General features: G+C 36.9%; 1 protein-coding gene and 1 long non-coding RNA gene across 2 annotated transcripts in view; both read right to left on the reverse strand.

Annotated features, from left to right (window-relative positions):
• Positions 1-1,008: 1,008 nt before the first annotated feature.
• On the reverse strand, positions 1,009-7,011 carry LOC145481276 (uncharacterized). The gene is made up of 4 exons (XR_014048611.1): positions 6,870-7,011; positions 6,124-6,198; positions 4,831-4,908; positions 1,009-2,164 (listed from the first exon to the last, which is right to left on the reverse strand). It is a non-coding gene; the product is annotated as an uncharacterized LOC145481276 (long non-coding RNA).
• Positions 7,012-7,300: 289 nt separating this feature from the next.
• Positions 7,301-17,474, reverse strand: part of LOC145481277 (lysophospholipid acyltransferase 5-like) — a 17,804-nt gene continuing 7,630 nt past the window's right edge. The window contains exons 9-17 of the mRNA XM_081459727.1: positions 17,345-17,418; positions 16,688-16,796; positions 15,798-15,884; positions 15,119-15,238; positions 14,429-14,475; positions 13,686-13,833; positions 13,165-13,323; positions 10,059-10,183; positions 7,301-9,619 (exon numbers count right to left, since the gene is read on the reverse strand). Coding sequence (XP_081315853.1) covers positions 9,592-9,619; positions 10,059-10,183; positions 13,165-13,323; positions 13,686-13,833; positions 14,429-14,475; positions 15,119-15,238; positions 15,798-15,884; positions 16,688-16,796; positions 17,345-17,418 — 897 coding nt within the window. The 3' untranslated portion in view covers positions 7,301-9,591. The remainder of the gene's footprint in view (positions 9,620-10,058; positions 10,184-13,164; positions 13,324-13,685; positions 13,834-14,428; positions 14,476-15,118; positions 15,239-15,797; positions 15,885-16,687; positions 16,797-17,344; positions 17,419-17,474) is intronic.

Below are 17,474 nucleotides of genomic sequence, written 5' to 3' on the forward strand. Positions count from 1 at the left end.
TTAATTTAGTTACTTTGGAGATTAAACTGATTTTGACTTCGAAGGCTTATTTCACTTTTCAATAGCTAAATATAGTAGTCGATAAAATATAGTGGCTGTTTCAGCTTGTCTCGAAACATCTTTTCAGTTTAAAGAGCGCCTCAGTAACTTTTAAACGTTTTTGGCTCAGCCGAGTTACTTTTCTAGGATATTTTTAATATTGCATTGTTTTAATTCTCAGAAAATGTGGTATTATTGTAAAATTTAAAAAAAGCGAGTGAAGAAAATGAATTTAAAATGATTTTCACGAGTATTAAAAAATTTGGTCAATCTCAGCCTAGAAGTTCTTTGTAGTAGGGTTCTTTTATAAAAGCAAGTGTGCTGTTCTAAATGTTTTGATGTTTTCAAGTAAATAATGTTTTTATTTGCTTTTCTTTCAGGTTCAAAGCCGTTGACAAAAGCCAGAAGAGTAGACGTTACGAGCGAAGCAAAGAAATGTGGAAATAAAATGTCTTGAATCGTCAGAGCTCGTGTTGACTTGAGAACAGAAATAGAGTCTAGTTTGGAGCAGTTTTCCTTTAAGTAGTCAGCTCGTAGCGAAAAAGATCGAAGAAAAACCAAGTCTTTTGGCGGGAAAAGTTTGCGCTTTTAAAAGGGGCCAAGAAAAAAGTCGAAAAAAACTAAGTCTTTTTGCGGGAAAATTGTCCTTAGAAAAAAAAGTCTGAGCTTTTCAATGGTGTTTGGTTTTGATGGAAAAATATACTAAGTCTTTTGGCGGGAAAAATCTGGCATTGTGCAAATGGTTTTTCCCATCAAAAGTCCAAATATATGTTTGATTTCTGACTAGACCCTGTTCAAAAGCGCAGAATTTTTTTTCTTCGCGGCAGCCCTACATAGTCAAAAAATAGTAAAAGAGATAGCCTACATTCCGACTAGTTTCCAGGCCCCTTTTAAAAGCGCAATTTTTTAAAATTTATTTGTTTATTGAATAAGTCAAAAAGACAATAGATGAAATACACAATTAAAGTTGTGAAAACATTTTATTGATTGCTTTCATTTTATTAAATAATCATTAAACCAGATGACAAAGCTTGAATAAAAGTAATGATTATACAATACTTTCAAGTAAGAATAGAAAAATAACTAAGGCGAAAATGGAAAATACTTCAAATGAATACTGCTGCTCCACAAGCTAAATGGTTGAGTCAAACATCGCTTGTAAATAGAAACAAAAACTAATAAATTCTATTTAATAAAGCTTGCAAAAGATTTTGGATTGATGAATATTTTCTGGTTGCAACAAGTATTTAAAGATCTTGACTTTTTTATGAAAGAAATAATTTGACGAAGCAGACAAATCATTTGCAATCTTAAGCCTTTTACGTCAAGTTTTTAGACCCGGCAAGTTCCCCAACGACTGTCGTAAACTAAAAACTAAAATAACCACAGAGCGAATTGATTTCTGAATTCGTGCAAAATACTCCTAAATAGCTTACACATTTTTTTTCTGTGTAATCAAAGAGCAAAATATTACCGCCACAAAAGAACACAGCAGAACATGTAATCATCGCATGTTCATACATGTTTTGATTGCATGGTCCGTTGCATTGTTTTGTGGCTGTAATATTTCCCTCTGTGATTACACCGAACAAAAAAATGCGTAAGCTATTTTGTAGGATTCTTTTGTAAGAATTCAAACATATTTTCTAGGCTCAGACTAAGTTCAAAACGATGAAGGCAAAATTGATATCAACAGTCTTCGGAAAAGCGTTTTTCAGTACAAAATGCTTACGACAGCCTTGCAAGCAATTGTTGACTTCCACAAAAATGAACTGAATTTATTATGTCAGACAATTGGATGCTAGAATATTAGAAAAAATTATGTCGTCTCCAGACAATGTTCTATTCCTTTCCATGGTATTTTAAAAATTATGTCGTCTCCAGACAATGTTCTATTCCTTTCCTTGGTATTTTGTTAGTTTTAGTTTGAAGAGTTGGTTCTCGCAAGTTTTTCCTTGATACAAAATTTGGTAGATTCTTTCTGGTGAACAAAAAGAAACTATCCTAAGTTATATTAACCTGCAGCTATCTTGTCTTATATTCCTGACTTCTTTATGAACTCTTTTCCTCTGCGTCTGTCTCCTGGATTGTGATCCACAGCGTTCAGTAAGCTCTGTTGAAGACACTGAGAGAGAACAAAAATGTATGGGTTAAAATACGGAAACCTTCAAAAAATTCTCCAAGGCTATGTACAACACTACACCTGGTTTTAGTTCAGTGCTCGTCAATTAAAATGTTTTGGTACATCAAGACAATGTTTTCATGTAACGCAGTGAAATTTGTTCTTCTCTAAACTTTTTACCTTGAAAAAATATTGTAAACTCAAGGAGAAAATAGATGTTGATCAAACCAAACGCTCATCAAATTAGCGCACATAAATTACGAGGTAAATTGCGTGGGTTGTCTTTTGAGGCCTAATACTGCTAACCTGCCCTGTCAACAGATGTAGTTCGCCTAGACAAATGATAATCCTTTTCTTTATGATTTTCGTAAAAGCCAAGTGATACGAGGAACATTTTCTTTGGGATTTCAGCTAGCGATTCACGCGTAACAATATGATGTAATCATTTGATTTTCAAATTTCAACACGTGGTATTTGAATGTATAATTTTTAGAGAAACAAACGAGCAATTCTGATTTTCGTAGAAGTCAAGTGATACGAGAGACATTTTCTTTGCGATTTCAGTAAGCGATTGACGGGCAACAATATGATGTAATCGTTTGATTTTCAAATTTCAACAGGTGTATTTGAATGTATAATTTTTAGAGAAGCAAACGAGCAGTTCTCAAGAGAACATCGAATGATTCAAAATTGGAAATTGACATACGATTTACTGAATGGTTAACGACAAATAAAGAGCCAAATATTCAACACATCTACAGAACCGATAAGTCAGATATAAACCGCAGGTTTATGAGCGTAAAATCAGCTGGAGTGAAGGTCACTTGTACCCCTTCGCATTGAAATAACAGCCTTGTTCGCGAATCACGAAGAGTTCATTTCATTAAAATTAAACATATCTCGTTGTTGGCATCATCTCGAGAACAGTGCCAGTTTCTCGTCTTTTTCGCAAGTGCAAGAATAAACGTGATCCAACTGATAAAAAGTCACAGTTTTCAAAGAGTGATGACGTCTTTATACACCGAGCGCCGATACGCTGTGTAATTACACAGAAAATAAAATACGTTGCAAACAAATAACTGAAAGAAAATCAATTCTCATCGTATACGTCGAGCGCCGACAAGGCGTGAAATTACAGATACAGATGTGTATAATTAAAGGTAGTTAGTTTAGTTTAGTTTCAAAACTCAATAACTTTTTATGTATTTTCTTATTTTTCCAAAAATTAAACATTTAATTTCATTAGAAAAACAAACACTCAAGGTCAGTGGATTTGACGTGGATGTTTTTGTTTACATTCCGATCATACCATTAAAATTGTAAAGACCCAGTCACGTGGTAAATTTCTTGCATCAACAGTTGTCAAGTTCACACGGATATGAGAATCGGTAAAAAAGATGTAGAGGAGAATTTGAAATTCAACTTTTTGTTTGACCCTTACACAAAAAAGATCTTCCTAAATGGTAGTTTAAACGTAGAAAAGAGCTAAGGAAAACGCAAATATTAACGTTGTTTCGCTAGCTGTTTCTCATTTTGCCAATTTGGAAAATAAAAGTTAAAAAGATATTCTTCCCTGTTCACAAACTGTAGGCGTTCGTGTTAGAGCGTTAATCCTTTGTTGGAGAAAACGGTAATCCCCTAAATTTTGTTTGTTCAAAAGTCCTCAGAGAATTCGTTGGAAATGGAATAATATCTATCCCCTGGCATCTTAATTAATTACTTCGCTGTTTTGTCGGATTTTTCATAATAAGTTAATTCCTGCTTTGGGAGTGTGGATGCACAGCTGAGCTTTGATATTACAGTTATAGCGATTCACACAATACTATCCTACTTTGTTGTAGATTCAACGAAATTTTGGGCGAAAGCAAATTGAATCACACACGTACAAAAAAAAGGCAGTCGTTACTCACGTTTAAAAACACTCATTTTTTCCTGAAGTTTAGCTACTCATTCTTAAAAAAAAAAATAGGATTTAAAGTCATTCTGTAAAGAATCAAATTTTATCTTTTGGAAAGCCTCAATATGTCGAATTAATTTTGTCACGCACAGTACATGCAAACATATAAGCAGTTTTATTAGAAATGCAACAGTTCTAGAATGCCCCGATCGCTGAGCAAATATTTTTTTAATCACACCAGCAATTTTCTAAAAATACACGTAGATTGCGAAAAATCGAAAGTGATAACAATAGCATGTTTAAACTGTAGAGATACATGTAGTGGCAAAAACGTAAAGGAACTGCATTCAAAAGAAATTTGGAAATTTAGAGTGTACTCAGTTGTTATAGAAATGTCAAATCACGCAACCAAACATTGGCATAGTTAAATGTTTCTCAATAGCTTTTAAATTTGTCCCATTTTGGTCATCATAATTTTGTTTCTCTTTTTCGATCAGTTTTAGAAACAAACTTCTCAAGGCTGGGTCATTTTTGTCCCAAACATTTTGAAACAAAAGTTTGAAATCAGTACCGGGACTTTCCATTCCATGCCAAGGATGACAAACATAGTTTGCTTTGATGTTTTAAACGTATTTATTCCCAGAGAGATGAACATGTTGTTTTCTTCTTGCCAAACCTCAAGACATTGGCCGTGGCTGTTGTTAAACCATACACAGACTTGCTTGTCTTCACGTAATCATACGAATTAACTTCAAAGTTTGCTAAAGCTTGCCTTCTCTCATTTCTTTGCTTGTGATTTACTCTTGCTGCGTTCGATCCGCCTCAAAATGTTCTTCTACTGGTTCTTCTTCTGTAAAAACATGAAAAAGGTCACAATTAGCAGTTGCTTTCCATTCGGCAGCTGTGGCACTACCGATCTCAACCTTTAGGTTATACTTGAACAAAGAGCACGATTAAAAACGTTGAATGGCCACAATGACACGTGTAAATAACACCCTGTGAGAATAGTATCTTGTATTAACCTATCTCTGCATGCACTATTATATGCAGGTATATTTGTTTCATTGCAATATTTTAGTACATTGCCATTGTAACACTAGCCTTACGTACTCATTGCGAACCTATTTTTCTGAATATTTATTCCATGAAGTTTTCACTTGGTTTCTGCAGTTTACCTTTCTGAAATTCTTTAAATGACGGGATGTTATAAGATTCTTCACTGAAATTGATAGAAACAATTTGGGGATAAGCAAGTATTCTCTAATAAATGATGACAAACTAGTCATCGCTCCCATACTTAATTGTTAATATTTTGAATTTTTCATGTTGACGCCTCACAGCAAATTGCTTGTAACAGAGGTATACAACAAAAATGTAGAGCTGGAAAATCTTGAGCCTATCAATTAATTGTTTGTCAACTTGCTACGCGTAATGTACTTTAAAGAGAATCGTGGCTAAGAAGCGGTTTGGCTCTCATGAGCTGGTGCTTGTATAACACTGTTTTAGAAGTTCATTGCTTCACCAACTTTGAATAGAGATCATAGCAATTTCGTTTAAGCTTTTTGGCTTTGAAATCTCCCGCGTGTTGCCATATTTGTTTCAGCAGAGCTTGATGGGGACTGTGACGCCAGTGCCTGGTCATCAACTGTGTTTTCAAAAAGCGGCATTGCGTGGATTTCTAGAAATGTACACATGCTTCTAATCGTTCCCAAAGCATATTCTATTACGAAATCTTCTTCTTTAGAGCTGCTACTTCGATCTCCGATCTCCCAGTGATGCTGGAATGACAACTTTTACTTTATAGCTTAAATTGTTTCCCTTTAGCACTATTGCAGACGAAGTAGAAACCACAATGATGCAAGCATGATGCTGAACTAAGAAAATCCTCTTGGATTACTCTCAAAAATGTAATCGAACAATTTAAATCTGAACGGTTGTTGGCTTTACATTTTTAGCGTTAAATGCAAGTTATCAACACCTTACGCACCGCATTTGATATGGTAACAGTAGTCACATGTACATATTATGGAACTATTTTTATTTAAAGATTCATCGGAAAACTTACCCTCGAATGCTAAATGTCTATGAGTGGTATGTACCCGCCATGCCTCATCAAGGTGTTGCTTTAATGGTAATTTACCTTAAAAAGAGATTAACGATGCTTGAAAGAGTAAATATCATTAGAACAAGTTCTTTTGGCTCTATGCTCTCTGCGCAAGAGAAACGCTATACAATGAAAACAGAAACTTCAAACATACATCGGTCTTCGATCCTATTTTCAAAAAACCCTAAGAATTTGCTAATGATATCTTGTTGCAAAATGCTTGTATTGTGAACTACTTGAAAATGTGAAACGCAAGTACAGAACCACTGCAGTTGTTATTCCAATAAATCTGATTGATTTTGTTTAGTGATGTTTTCAGCGCCAATGGTACAACGGCCAACCCAAAAGCAACCTCAGGCATCAAATATTTTACAGCTTGCATTCAGTTCTTCGCTAGAAATTAATTTTCAAAACTACTTAGCAAACAATTCTTTCATCTCTAGTTTCTTTACATTCGGTTCCAATTTACTTATGCAACTGAGATTTTCGGTTGTCCCCAAAGGAACTTCGTTACTGGAAACAAATGTAAGAGTAATTTGTCCAAGTAATGCCTCCTCGAAAAACTTTACATCCGACTGAAAATAATGCTTTCACATTATTTGAGTTGGAAGCTTTAACATAAGATTCGCTTCCTTCGTTTCAACAGATATACGGCACCTTACTTTTGAGTTCACTGTCGCTATTTTCCACAAATTAACTGCCCTTACCTTTTCCTTCAGCCTCCGAAGCAGGATGAACCAGTTTTGAGTAGTTGGTCCATATCAGGTCTTCCAATGAAACATACTCCACAATTCTCTTTATAATTATGTGACGGCTTCCACGGCGTCTTTGTTTAGAAGTTTTCTTCCGTCGAAGAAGTCAAACCTTCTCGACCACGAGGAACGAAAAAATAAAATGCAAATTGGATGCACGATGCGGAAGAAAAATATCACCTCTTCAGATTTGCACGTGAGAGCGTCATCGCGAGGTTCTTGAGAATTTTTTCAGTTGAATAGGTCATTTGCGAGTTGTTTTTCATACCTTTGTTTCACAATGAGTCCTGTTGTATAACCATATGGAAATGAATTTAGTTGCACGATGTCTTGCAATTTCCATATCAAAACTTATGTTTATACCAGGACTCGTTTTGAAACTGAGATAAAGAGACAACAGTGAAATGACATTTCACGACAGGAATCTCCGTTTTTCCTTCAGTTTTTCCTGAAAAGATCAACACAAACCCTGCGAGTAACAAGACGCTGTGACAGCGTCAATCAAGGCTTCGTTTAGGAAATACTTCGACGCACGTTTCTCAAAAATCCCTAAAACTGTTCGGGCCCGAAAAGTGAGCCCGGAAAGCTCCCGAAAACGTCTTCTCGTGTTTCTCATACGCCGAAGATTTTGTCCCAGTAACATAGCGTCAGCTGGGACAGTTTTCGTGAAAACTTGACGGCCAAAACTTTACATCGAAAGGACAATAGAAGATATAGAGGGGAATTGTTGAGTGTGACGCGATAGTATGCGCGAAGAAGAAAAAAGAAAGACTTCGTGATGGTGGATTTGTGCGCGTGGCCATTTTCCTTTGGTGCGTTCATTCCGTTTGCCTCTGATTTTTGGACAGAATATCCAATTGGAACCAGTGTAAGTGAATAGGTCCAGATAAACTTAAGACAAGTGAATGACACACCGTAAATTACACTATTTTTCATTTAATCTGCCCAAAATGAAAATCAAAATAACTAAACAATCAAAACGTTTTCAGGCCAACTCGTTATATTCATGAATAGATAATATGACCAGTAAAACAAGTCATTTGGTGCAAAAATTGAGTGATTTCCAGGATAAAAAAAAAATCAATTTGAATACATATCTCGCTGTGCGAATTATTTGAGCCCGCGGTTGTCGCCAGTCAAAGTGGGTGACCAGGTCGTAATGAGTAATTCATCAGTTGCAGGTTGACAGAGTTTGAACTGCTAAACGTCGCGGGTTCGAATCCTGGTGTACGAACTTTTTTCCTCCCGGGCTGCCAATTACTGATGGTTTCGTTTATATAGGCATTAGAAAGTAAAACTGTTGAAGCCATAAATGTTGTATAGGTAATCGTATGAATGCGTGTACAATTATAAGGATTTACACCACGAGTGATAATAGACCGTTTTCGTATTCTCGGAATTGGACTGGAACTAGCTTGCAACTGAGGCTAATGCAGGGAGTCGTTTCAAATGCAAATGACATTTGTCTCTTTTTAATGATATTCCCCCGCATGAGCCTCCGTTACAAGCTAGTTTCAGTCCAATACCGAGAATACGAAACTGGTCTATTGAGAGTTCTCTCAAAATTGCACGAGCTTTTTGGCGAGTGGAATTTGAAAGAATTTTCAAATATCAAGAGTAGGGTAAATCCTTAATTGCTCGAGCCTTCATACGATTACTCATTTATTGTGACTGGGAAAACAACGAACGTGCGCGCGTTAATTTGCATTGCAGTGCAAATGCAGGGTTGCCACTCACCGGAACAAAACAAAAAAAAAAATGACACTGACTGTAAAGTAATTTTCACTGACCGTGCAGTATGATTATTTTGGCCATGAATCAACAAAAATAAGGATGGCTCAGAGAATTTTAAAACAAAATTGCCTTGGCGGTCTATACAAAAATATCCAGTCAAATAATTTGCGGCAACTTTAACATAAAATTCCCTGACTTTGAACAGGGATTTAGAAATTCCCTGACCTGATAAAAAAACTTCTAATTTTCCCTGACTTTTCCCTGACCGTGGCAACCCTGAAATGAAAAATTGGCACCTAAATTCCGACTAGCACCACCGTTGCTTTTATGTGAGTCCCCGAGTCCCCCACCCTCTAGTTTTCAATTTTTCATCTGTGTGACGTTTTATTTCTGTACTTGATTTATGCTAGTGCTGTTCACTGAAAAAGCCATTCTGGATTACAGTTGCCCTGTTTGTTTTCTTTTTACAGAGGTGTTTCTTTGCATTTTTCATGAAATTTTCTTGCTCTGTGGGAAAGATGCATAACGAGCAAAATTGGCCAAACGGAATAACAGTTAACAACAGTCAGAAATCTACAACGAAAATCCCGATACTTTAATATCTCAACTTTTTAAATTAGCATACTCAATTCAATATATAGAAAAAGACAATTACAACTTTTCCTTCGATTAATAGTTATTACAGTTTAATCAAGATATGAAAACGAACTGAGTATTTCTGTCGTCTGATAGTGCTTGTTATTTTACGTCACAAACCGCATACGTCTGTAATTAGAGCTATTCCATTAGTCTTAACAAGACTGATATTAAATATAATACTTTTGTATGTATAAGTCATGATTCCTTAAAAATATTATCTTTAATTCATGTACTGTTCAACAGCATAAAAGCCACATGACACACGGTCGCTTGGACTTGGGAAGACCAACTGGGTCAATTTTCTTCACTCTTCCTTTTTTGGTTCTTTTAATCTTTGAAAGAAAAGAACAAGGAAAAATGTGATTTGATATGATGAGATGTAACGTGATGTGTTGTGATGTGATGTACTTTATCTAACGTGACAAGTTAAGTACTAATGAACTTCATTGAAGCTAAAAGATGATTTTCTTGATGGAAAGCTAGTTTGATAAATTATAACAAGCAGTGATGAAACAATCGCTCTAACCTTGTGATATCAGATGGCGTACCGAACAAAATTAGTTCCGAGCAATAAGAAAGTAATAAAAAAACACCACTTATTAATTGTGTGTTGAATAAATATAGGTATCACTTCATAAGAAACTAAAAACATTTCTGAAGCAATGTATAGTTGCTGGTAGTTCTAGAGAAAAAAAAACAATACTAGGAATTTCAAGCTAGGCTTTTTTAGAGATACGTTTTAAGAAGGACAGGATATTATTCTTGTCTTACTTGTTCTTATTCGAATCCTCTGTTTTTCTCTTCAGAACTCTTGCCAATGGCTTGAAAAACGTTGGGTAAAGAGTAAACCAAGTAACTAATATAACAGGGCCCACGTAATAGAGAGAAAGCCACGCCTAAAGAACAAAAAATGAAAAAAAGAGACAAGCAAAGAGATGCTGTAAGCAAACCGAATTGCTCCCAGGAATATCCTAAAATAATCTTAATACCCGGCAAACATCTTGTTGTGAATTACAAAGGATTATTGCAGCCCGGAGTCAAGGAAAGTCTCATACGGCAAGGTTGGCCACCAAATCCAAGTCCTTTCCCAGTTTTATACCAGTTTTCACAGAAGATTTAAGGAAAACCTATCTGATCATATACCTTCCGTTGAAAATAGCATCCCTTTTCCAGTAGAAACACTCCATCCAATGTCTATTACTCTGCTAATGATATAGCCACATTTACTTATCTTTTCGTTTGAGTAACCTGGTTGAAACAGATGTTAAGTGGGTCTGTTCGAAAGGATTTTGGAAGCTATTTTCAAAGCCTGGATGACAATTCCAACCATGCCAATTCCGTATTTCACCTCGTGCAATACCGAACCATTTATACTTGTATACCTCCAGCCTAAGAAAAATAACCGTTTTATTCGGACGGAACCTCGCCGAATAATCCATTTCAGGATTACCCCCTCTCATTAAGTCTAGTAAAGATAAATCTGCACCGTGGCTTTAGGGTGAAATAAGAGCTTACCTTCATCCAATTACACTAACAAATCTTTAATTATCCTTTTATCAACAAGATAAAGAAGAGCTTTCTACCTTCGAGACTTTCTTTATGTTACTTAGGGACCGTTCATTTTTTATGAGGGAGGGGGGCCTGGTGGGATTTGGGAAGCGCCATTTAAAAATCGCATGACCCCCCCTCAGCTTACCAATTTTTTCACATGGCCCCCCCCCCTTATAGCGGTCATTTTTTGGGATGACCCCCCCCCAAAAAAAAAAAAATTGAACAAACAATATTTAGATTTCAACTTTTTTAATATTTCTCTATTATCCCCCTACTTCACGTTATTGTGCTCACTATGAAGACAATATTTACAATCTCTATACGACAGAGAGCTGTTGTTTAAAAAGCGAATCAAAAGAAAGAGAAGTCAATTTCGGATCTCCTAGTTGTGGCTCGCCCTGAGCATGTGGCATTTGGCCTCTCATTGGCATCTTCCTCATCTGAATTGATGAATGCAAGAATGACGTCACTTGAGTTATCGTCTCCCCCAGAGTCAATGGCATCACTGTCATACTCATCATTGTCACTTTCATCCCTTTCACTGCTATCAGCACTTGCCCTGTGGTCATTTTGTGTCGATGTCCTGGCATTTCTCAGTGTTGGTTGGCCAGCTCTGAGAGGACTCTTCTGCTGCAAGCGTGAATGTCTTACAATTGCCTTTACTTTCTCACTCTTGCTGCTTTTCAAATGCTGCTTCAGCCCGTGGTGGTTTGAGAACTTGTTTAGTTCTGGAACACGTAGCTTTTTAAGCTTGGTTAGATCTTCGCACAACTCAGTCCAAGGATAATCCTCCTCCCTACTTAACTTTGCCGTTTCTTTTGCTCTCTTTTTCCTTTTAAATTCCAGCACTTCAAGATGCTGAAGATAATCCACCACAAACTTCGATTTGACAATAAACTTATCCACAAATAGAGCAACGTTCTCTGGGTCAGATAAAACCAGCCTGCCACTTCCATGCTCTTTCTTCTTTATATTGTTAATCCAATTGGGGAAAGAGCGCATTACTACATGAGCATCATGAAAGAGGCTCATTCCAAAATGCGCAATAATGGCGAAAGCGACGAGTCGTTTAAGAAAAGGTTTACAGCTGAACGATCCAGGCAGTTTGACATCTTACAAGCAAAAGAAGCAATCTTTCTAAGTGCGGATGGCTGTTCAGAAAGGGCGAGTGAGTTTTCCATGCAAGGGTACCAGTTGAAGCCCAGTGATGGAAGAAAACTGAACTTCTCCATCAAAGAGCACAGAGCAATGGTGGAAAAGTTGAATGTCGTATTGAAAGATTTAAAGGAACACGATTCCACACTCTTTCAGTCCAATGGGCTTGCTTTAAAGCAGGGCGGAGAATTTGCCCACAGTTTTAATGTAAAACAGATCAAATGTACAGAAGCTAAGTTGACGAAGGTCACGCAGGACATGGAAGCACTAGAAAATAAGAAGAGCAATTATAACAGCATATTCAAAGGTATACTCAAACAGCACATCAACAAAAGGAGAAGGAAAAAGAAAACCGCAGAAAGTCAAATGAAAGAAAGAGGAAGCGGACTGAAAACAACGTCCAACGAGTTTATGGAATCTGTGTTGGAAACCCGTTAGGAAATGATCTTCCACAATGCCTTGTGTACCCTCCTAGAACGGCCGTCCCGGAAGAGTGTCTTAAAGTTGAGGATGTTGCCACGTCGATATTTAGAAGAGATGGGCCATACATCGCACAGCTCTTGGAAGGGAATTATTTCACCAATGTTGCAAGAAGCAGAATCACCACCAACCTTGAGCGGGAAGTCAGAGATTATGTTTACACCTTCATGTACCCTGAAGAGTACACTCTGACGGAAAGCATTGCTGCTTCTTGCAGCATTGGTGAAAGAGACTCCCATAGCAGCACAAGCGGCGACGAAGAACTCGACGACAGCAGAGATGAAGATGAGTGCCAGTGAAAGTTGCATTCGAAAATAACAGTGTTAAATACTTCTTTTCAGTAGTTACAAATGCCTTTTGTCGCCAAATGTTTTTTTAAAGCAGAAGGAAAGTTTGTAATAAATTTGTATCCTGCCTTCTATGTTTATTCTATAGCAATTTTTTTGATATTCAAACATTATGCCATTTTAAAGTTTTACTAAAATATTTCACGTGACCCCCCCTTTTCCCCTTATTTTTTTGGGATGGCCCCCCCTCGAAAGCCATTTTTTTTCGCATGCCCCCCCCCCCCAAATCCCACCAGCCCCCCCTACCTCATAAAAAATTAATGGTCCCTTATGGACAAACATTTGATAGTCTCGTTTCAGGACACTGAAAGTTCCAAAGATGTCGATTACATCCGGGAATTTACCTTGTGAGTAAAGTCCAGTCTCCGCAGCAGGAACGGAATCAAGAAAAACGCGACGCCTGTCAGTCGCAAACAAACACCCAAGAGGATGATGGGTATCTTCAATAACGGCGGGAAAGCTGCGAATGGCGTCTGAACTACACGACGACAAAGCCCCAAGAGCTGGATGGAAAAGAAGAGAAGATAACAAGAAGTGACTGGTTATTTCACGTCTTTACGACAAAAAAGGCAATTGGCGTCCGTTTGTTACCGGAAATTCCTGTATGTGCGCGAAAAAATAAGATCGAGTAAAATTAGTTGCGAGAGTGTATGCGAGACGAAGACTTGCGACATCGTGAATGGCGAATGATCGAGAATAAACAAAACTTCATGTTATTTTGGAGAACACTGTTCGACAAGGGAAACGTTCTCCAAACGTTCATTTGAACGCCGAGTAAACTGATCATAACACCACTTAGCAGCTTCAGTGTGGATGGAGCACAATGGCCTGACTTTATTGGTTTATAATACTACGTTTTCCTCACCTGCTGCTCCATAACAATGATAACAAACTCTCCAATAAAACACAGGAAGAAGCCGGGAGCGATACCGTGCCACAGCGCCACAAAGACGAGCGTTAAAAAGTGTGAGAGAAGTTTATTTCCAAGGAAACGGAGCCTTTTGTACAAATATCTAGCGAAAAAAAAAGATGACATTATCAGATTCTGGAGATCCTGGAAAGCTGCAGTGATCAACAATTAATTCCTCTTTGCAATATAGGTACATTATCAAGCAAACAGGTGAGGAGAATTAAGGAAACCATCTTGTTAACCATATTAATGTTAACCATTTTAACCATGTTGATGTTAATCATGTTAACATCAAATTCTCAGAAATGACATTAGAAAAAAAGGATGGTGAAGAAGAGGAACGCTAACATATAATAAAAATATAATAATAACGTCTATACAGTGGGGTGGGGGAGGGGCGGTAAAGATGAATAAGAATAAAAACAGAGTTAGATTCGATAATTTTTGCCGTAACTGCGAAAAGGCAGCAACTATAATTTCGCTTTTGATTAGTTAAGGACAAACTCTATTCTGAATGGCTAAAACTATATCTTGTCCATCAAAGGACTGAAAAACCAAATAGTCGTGAGTTTTAAATATCCTGCTATTACTTCCTGCCAGAAGACCTCCAGGTAAGAAAGCGACAGCTAAAAATAACCATATCAAAATTTGAATCCAGTAAGGAAATTCGCAAATATTGATGAAGGACACTCTCTTACCTAAACATCCACTGATTAGTGTTCAAATTAAAAGCATCTATAACGTGCTATTGGGAAAACAAAGGGAAGACTGTAAGGAAAAGGAAACATGATGTCACTCGAGAAGGTAGGTACATGTACAGAGTAAAGGGCAACCCGATGATTGTCACAAAGAAATAACTTGTCTTACATGCAAATGATGTATCTTGGAAAGTGGTCTGGATGGGGTTGCTGTAATTTCAGTTATCAGTTAAATTTCGATGATTTTTTCAGCCATTAGTTAACATTTCAGACCATTTCTGGCCAAATTTTTCAGACCTCGGATCTCAGCAATCAGTGGAAAAAAGCCTCATTTCTCAGCCGACCGTTAAAATTTTGACCAATTCTCAACGTACATGCATATGTGTATTGGTTAAGCCTTATCCAGACCCTCTGAAAAGAAAAGTAAGAGCTGTTAAAGTCGTTCTTATGAAATCCATTATTCTTTGCAAAGGTGAAGGGAAAGATAAGCCGCTAACCTATTGCATGGGAAATAAGTTTGCAAAAAAACGAGCAGACAGACCAGACCCATTAGCGCTGTGTATCTTTTAGTTTCCTTGGAGACCATTATCTGTGGCATTTCCCTTCTCCTCGAGCGTCTGTGAGAAAGGTTTCGTTTATCTGCGGATAATTCGTTCATTGTTCGTTGGTGACTAATGATTGGTTTAATACCTGGAATGTGTAAGCGGTTTCAAATAAAAGTAGATGGACATTGCTACAGCCATCCCATCTGACTCCACCATCCTCTGAGCGGCCATTATAACCCAAGCCTGATATGATACAAGAACCTTCCTGTCATGACAGCAAACAAACATTGACAATGAGAACTTGGACAAATACGGTGGTCACTGAGCTGTTGTACAAATCCGCCTTATTATTACATTAACACTTTTAAAGCCATTTTCCTTTGACCCGACCAACAGATCAGCAAGGAAATTCCATGTTTAAGAAACACTCAAATGAAACTAACTCCCTCTTACAGTTACGACAATATTTTGATGGCCTGGTGTATAGATTTTTCACTTTTATCCACGGTTACAGAGTGATGAAATTCAGAAATTTGTAAACAAAAATACAATGGGCTAATAACAAATAGAACTCATTCCCTCATTTAGTTACTGGCGTCGGTCAGCATTAGCTTGAGGGATAATGGTCATAAGTTTTTGTTATGTATGATGATTGTTTCTGCGTGTTGCTTCTCGTGGAGAATGGAACAAATATCAATGGAATAAATTCAATAATTAGAGCGATTACAAATAGGGTCTTGTCTCACGTTTGCTGATTCAAACGAACAATTTCATGTCAAAGGTTGCCATGGATACTGATTATTTCATTTATCAGCAGTACTTACAGCTATTAACCAGACTGCTTGGTACTTCATAACACTGGCTTTGGTAGTTCCAATGGCGTAACAGAGCTTATAAAAGAACGACTTGTGCTGAAAGAGAAAATAAACAGGAAAAGAGTTAATTTTCTTCCGAAAGAATAAAAAGAAGCAAAATTTCTACATAAAATTAGATGCCCTTAAGGGGGCTTGCAACAGTTTCCAGCAGTTTTCAGCGCATCTTCTTTGATGAAACAATGTTACCACTCTTTTTCAGTTGATATCAACAAAACGTATCTAATCATTGGCTAAAATGTTATGGTCATTTTCGTGACGCAAAACATTACTTAAATAACCCGTAAAAAAAGCTTACTTTTAGCTTCAATTTTAATTTTAGCCACTCTTTAATTCTGATTTTAGCCTCTCTTTTTCAGCTGACATCAACAAAACCAATCTAAACATTGACTACAGTTAAACGTTATGGTCATTTTCGTGACGCAAATATTACTTTAATAACCCGTAAAAACGAGCTTCATTTTCGCTTTAAATGCTTACAACTCAAAAGCGAGTCCAATGAACCCCTTTTTTATTATCGATTTGTAGTTACAATGTTAAAATATAACTTTTAACTAATTTTTAGAAATATTGTGTGAGGGGTTCAAAGCCACTTTATATTTGGGAAATTTCAGGTGGCCGCAAAACAGCCACCTCAAATTTTAAAACCATTGAATTAAACGTTGAGTCATGACGCGTTGATTACAATTCAATAATAAAAATGGGGGTACCGAAACCCGTTTTCGAGTTATATTTACTTTAAGCTAAAATTAAGGGTGTTCATAACAAGTGACACTATTGCCAAGGTAACTCGTAACGCCAAGAAACGGATCATAGCTTCTTCACAGCGTCTTAGAACTTACATCATACTCTTCCGTTATAAGAAAACTCTCTTTAAATTTCGGCTGCAGTACGGTGTACAAGGCCAGATAAATCAACCCGAGTGTGAAGCGCCTAACACCAGCTAAAACCCTAAATAAAACACAAAATAAACATTATCACAGACTAGCATAGTCAACGTCCAAGATTTGAGGACAAGAACACTAAATGTCAATACATGTCTAAGATATATTACATTTGAACTGCGGAGAAAAATTTAAAGACGTAAATGATCATTGCAGTTATGTACACAACTGAAGTTATGTAGACAACTTACACCTGAAGAAAAACAATTTAGGTTTGAACGGGATTCGAAGTCATGACCTCTGCGATCTCATCATTTAGACGGTCACATAATCTTTTGGAGAGGGGGTTTACCTTGCTTAAGACAACTATAATCACACGCGTGATTGACAATTAATGATTGACTATTAATGAATATTTTTAGGTAGAGTTAATACAATGTCCCCAATTAGCTCACACGGGCTAAATACATTGACACTTAAATAAAGTTCTTACTTACTTTACTTACAAATCTGACTTCTGCAACAAAGTTATTTTGCAATCATTAAAGACCGAATCGAACTGCAATCGGACCTACTACCATTGTTCATACGATTGAACCAGATAAATGTGCTCACCGAGAATTAGAGGCATCGTCTTTCTTATCAATTAGCTTTCCTTCTATCAATGCTAAGTACTTTTTCATCGGAAACTGGAAAAAATAGATACTGAAATGAGACATTCCAACTAAAGATATAACAGGCTTAA

Source organism: Orbicella franksi, chromosome 3, assembly GCF_964199315.1.
Source record: "Orbicella franksi chromosome 3, jaOrbFran1.1, whole genome shotgun sequence".
Lineage (NCBI taxonomy): Eukaryota > Metazoa > Cnidaria > Anthozoa > Scleractinia > Merulinidae > Orbicella > Orbicella franksi.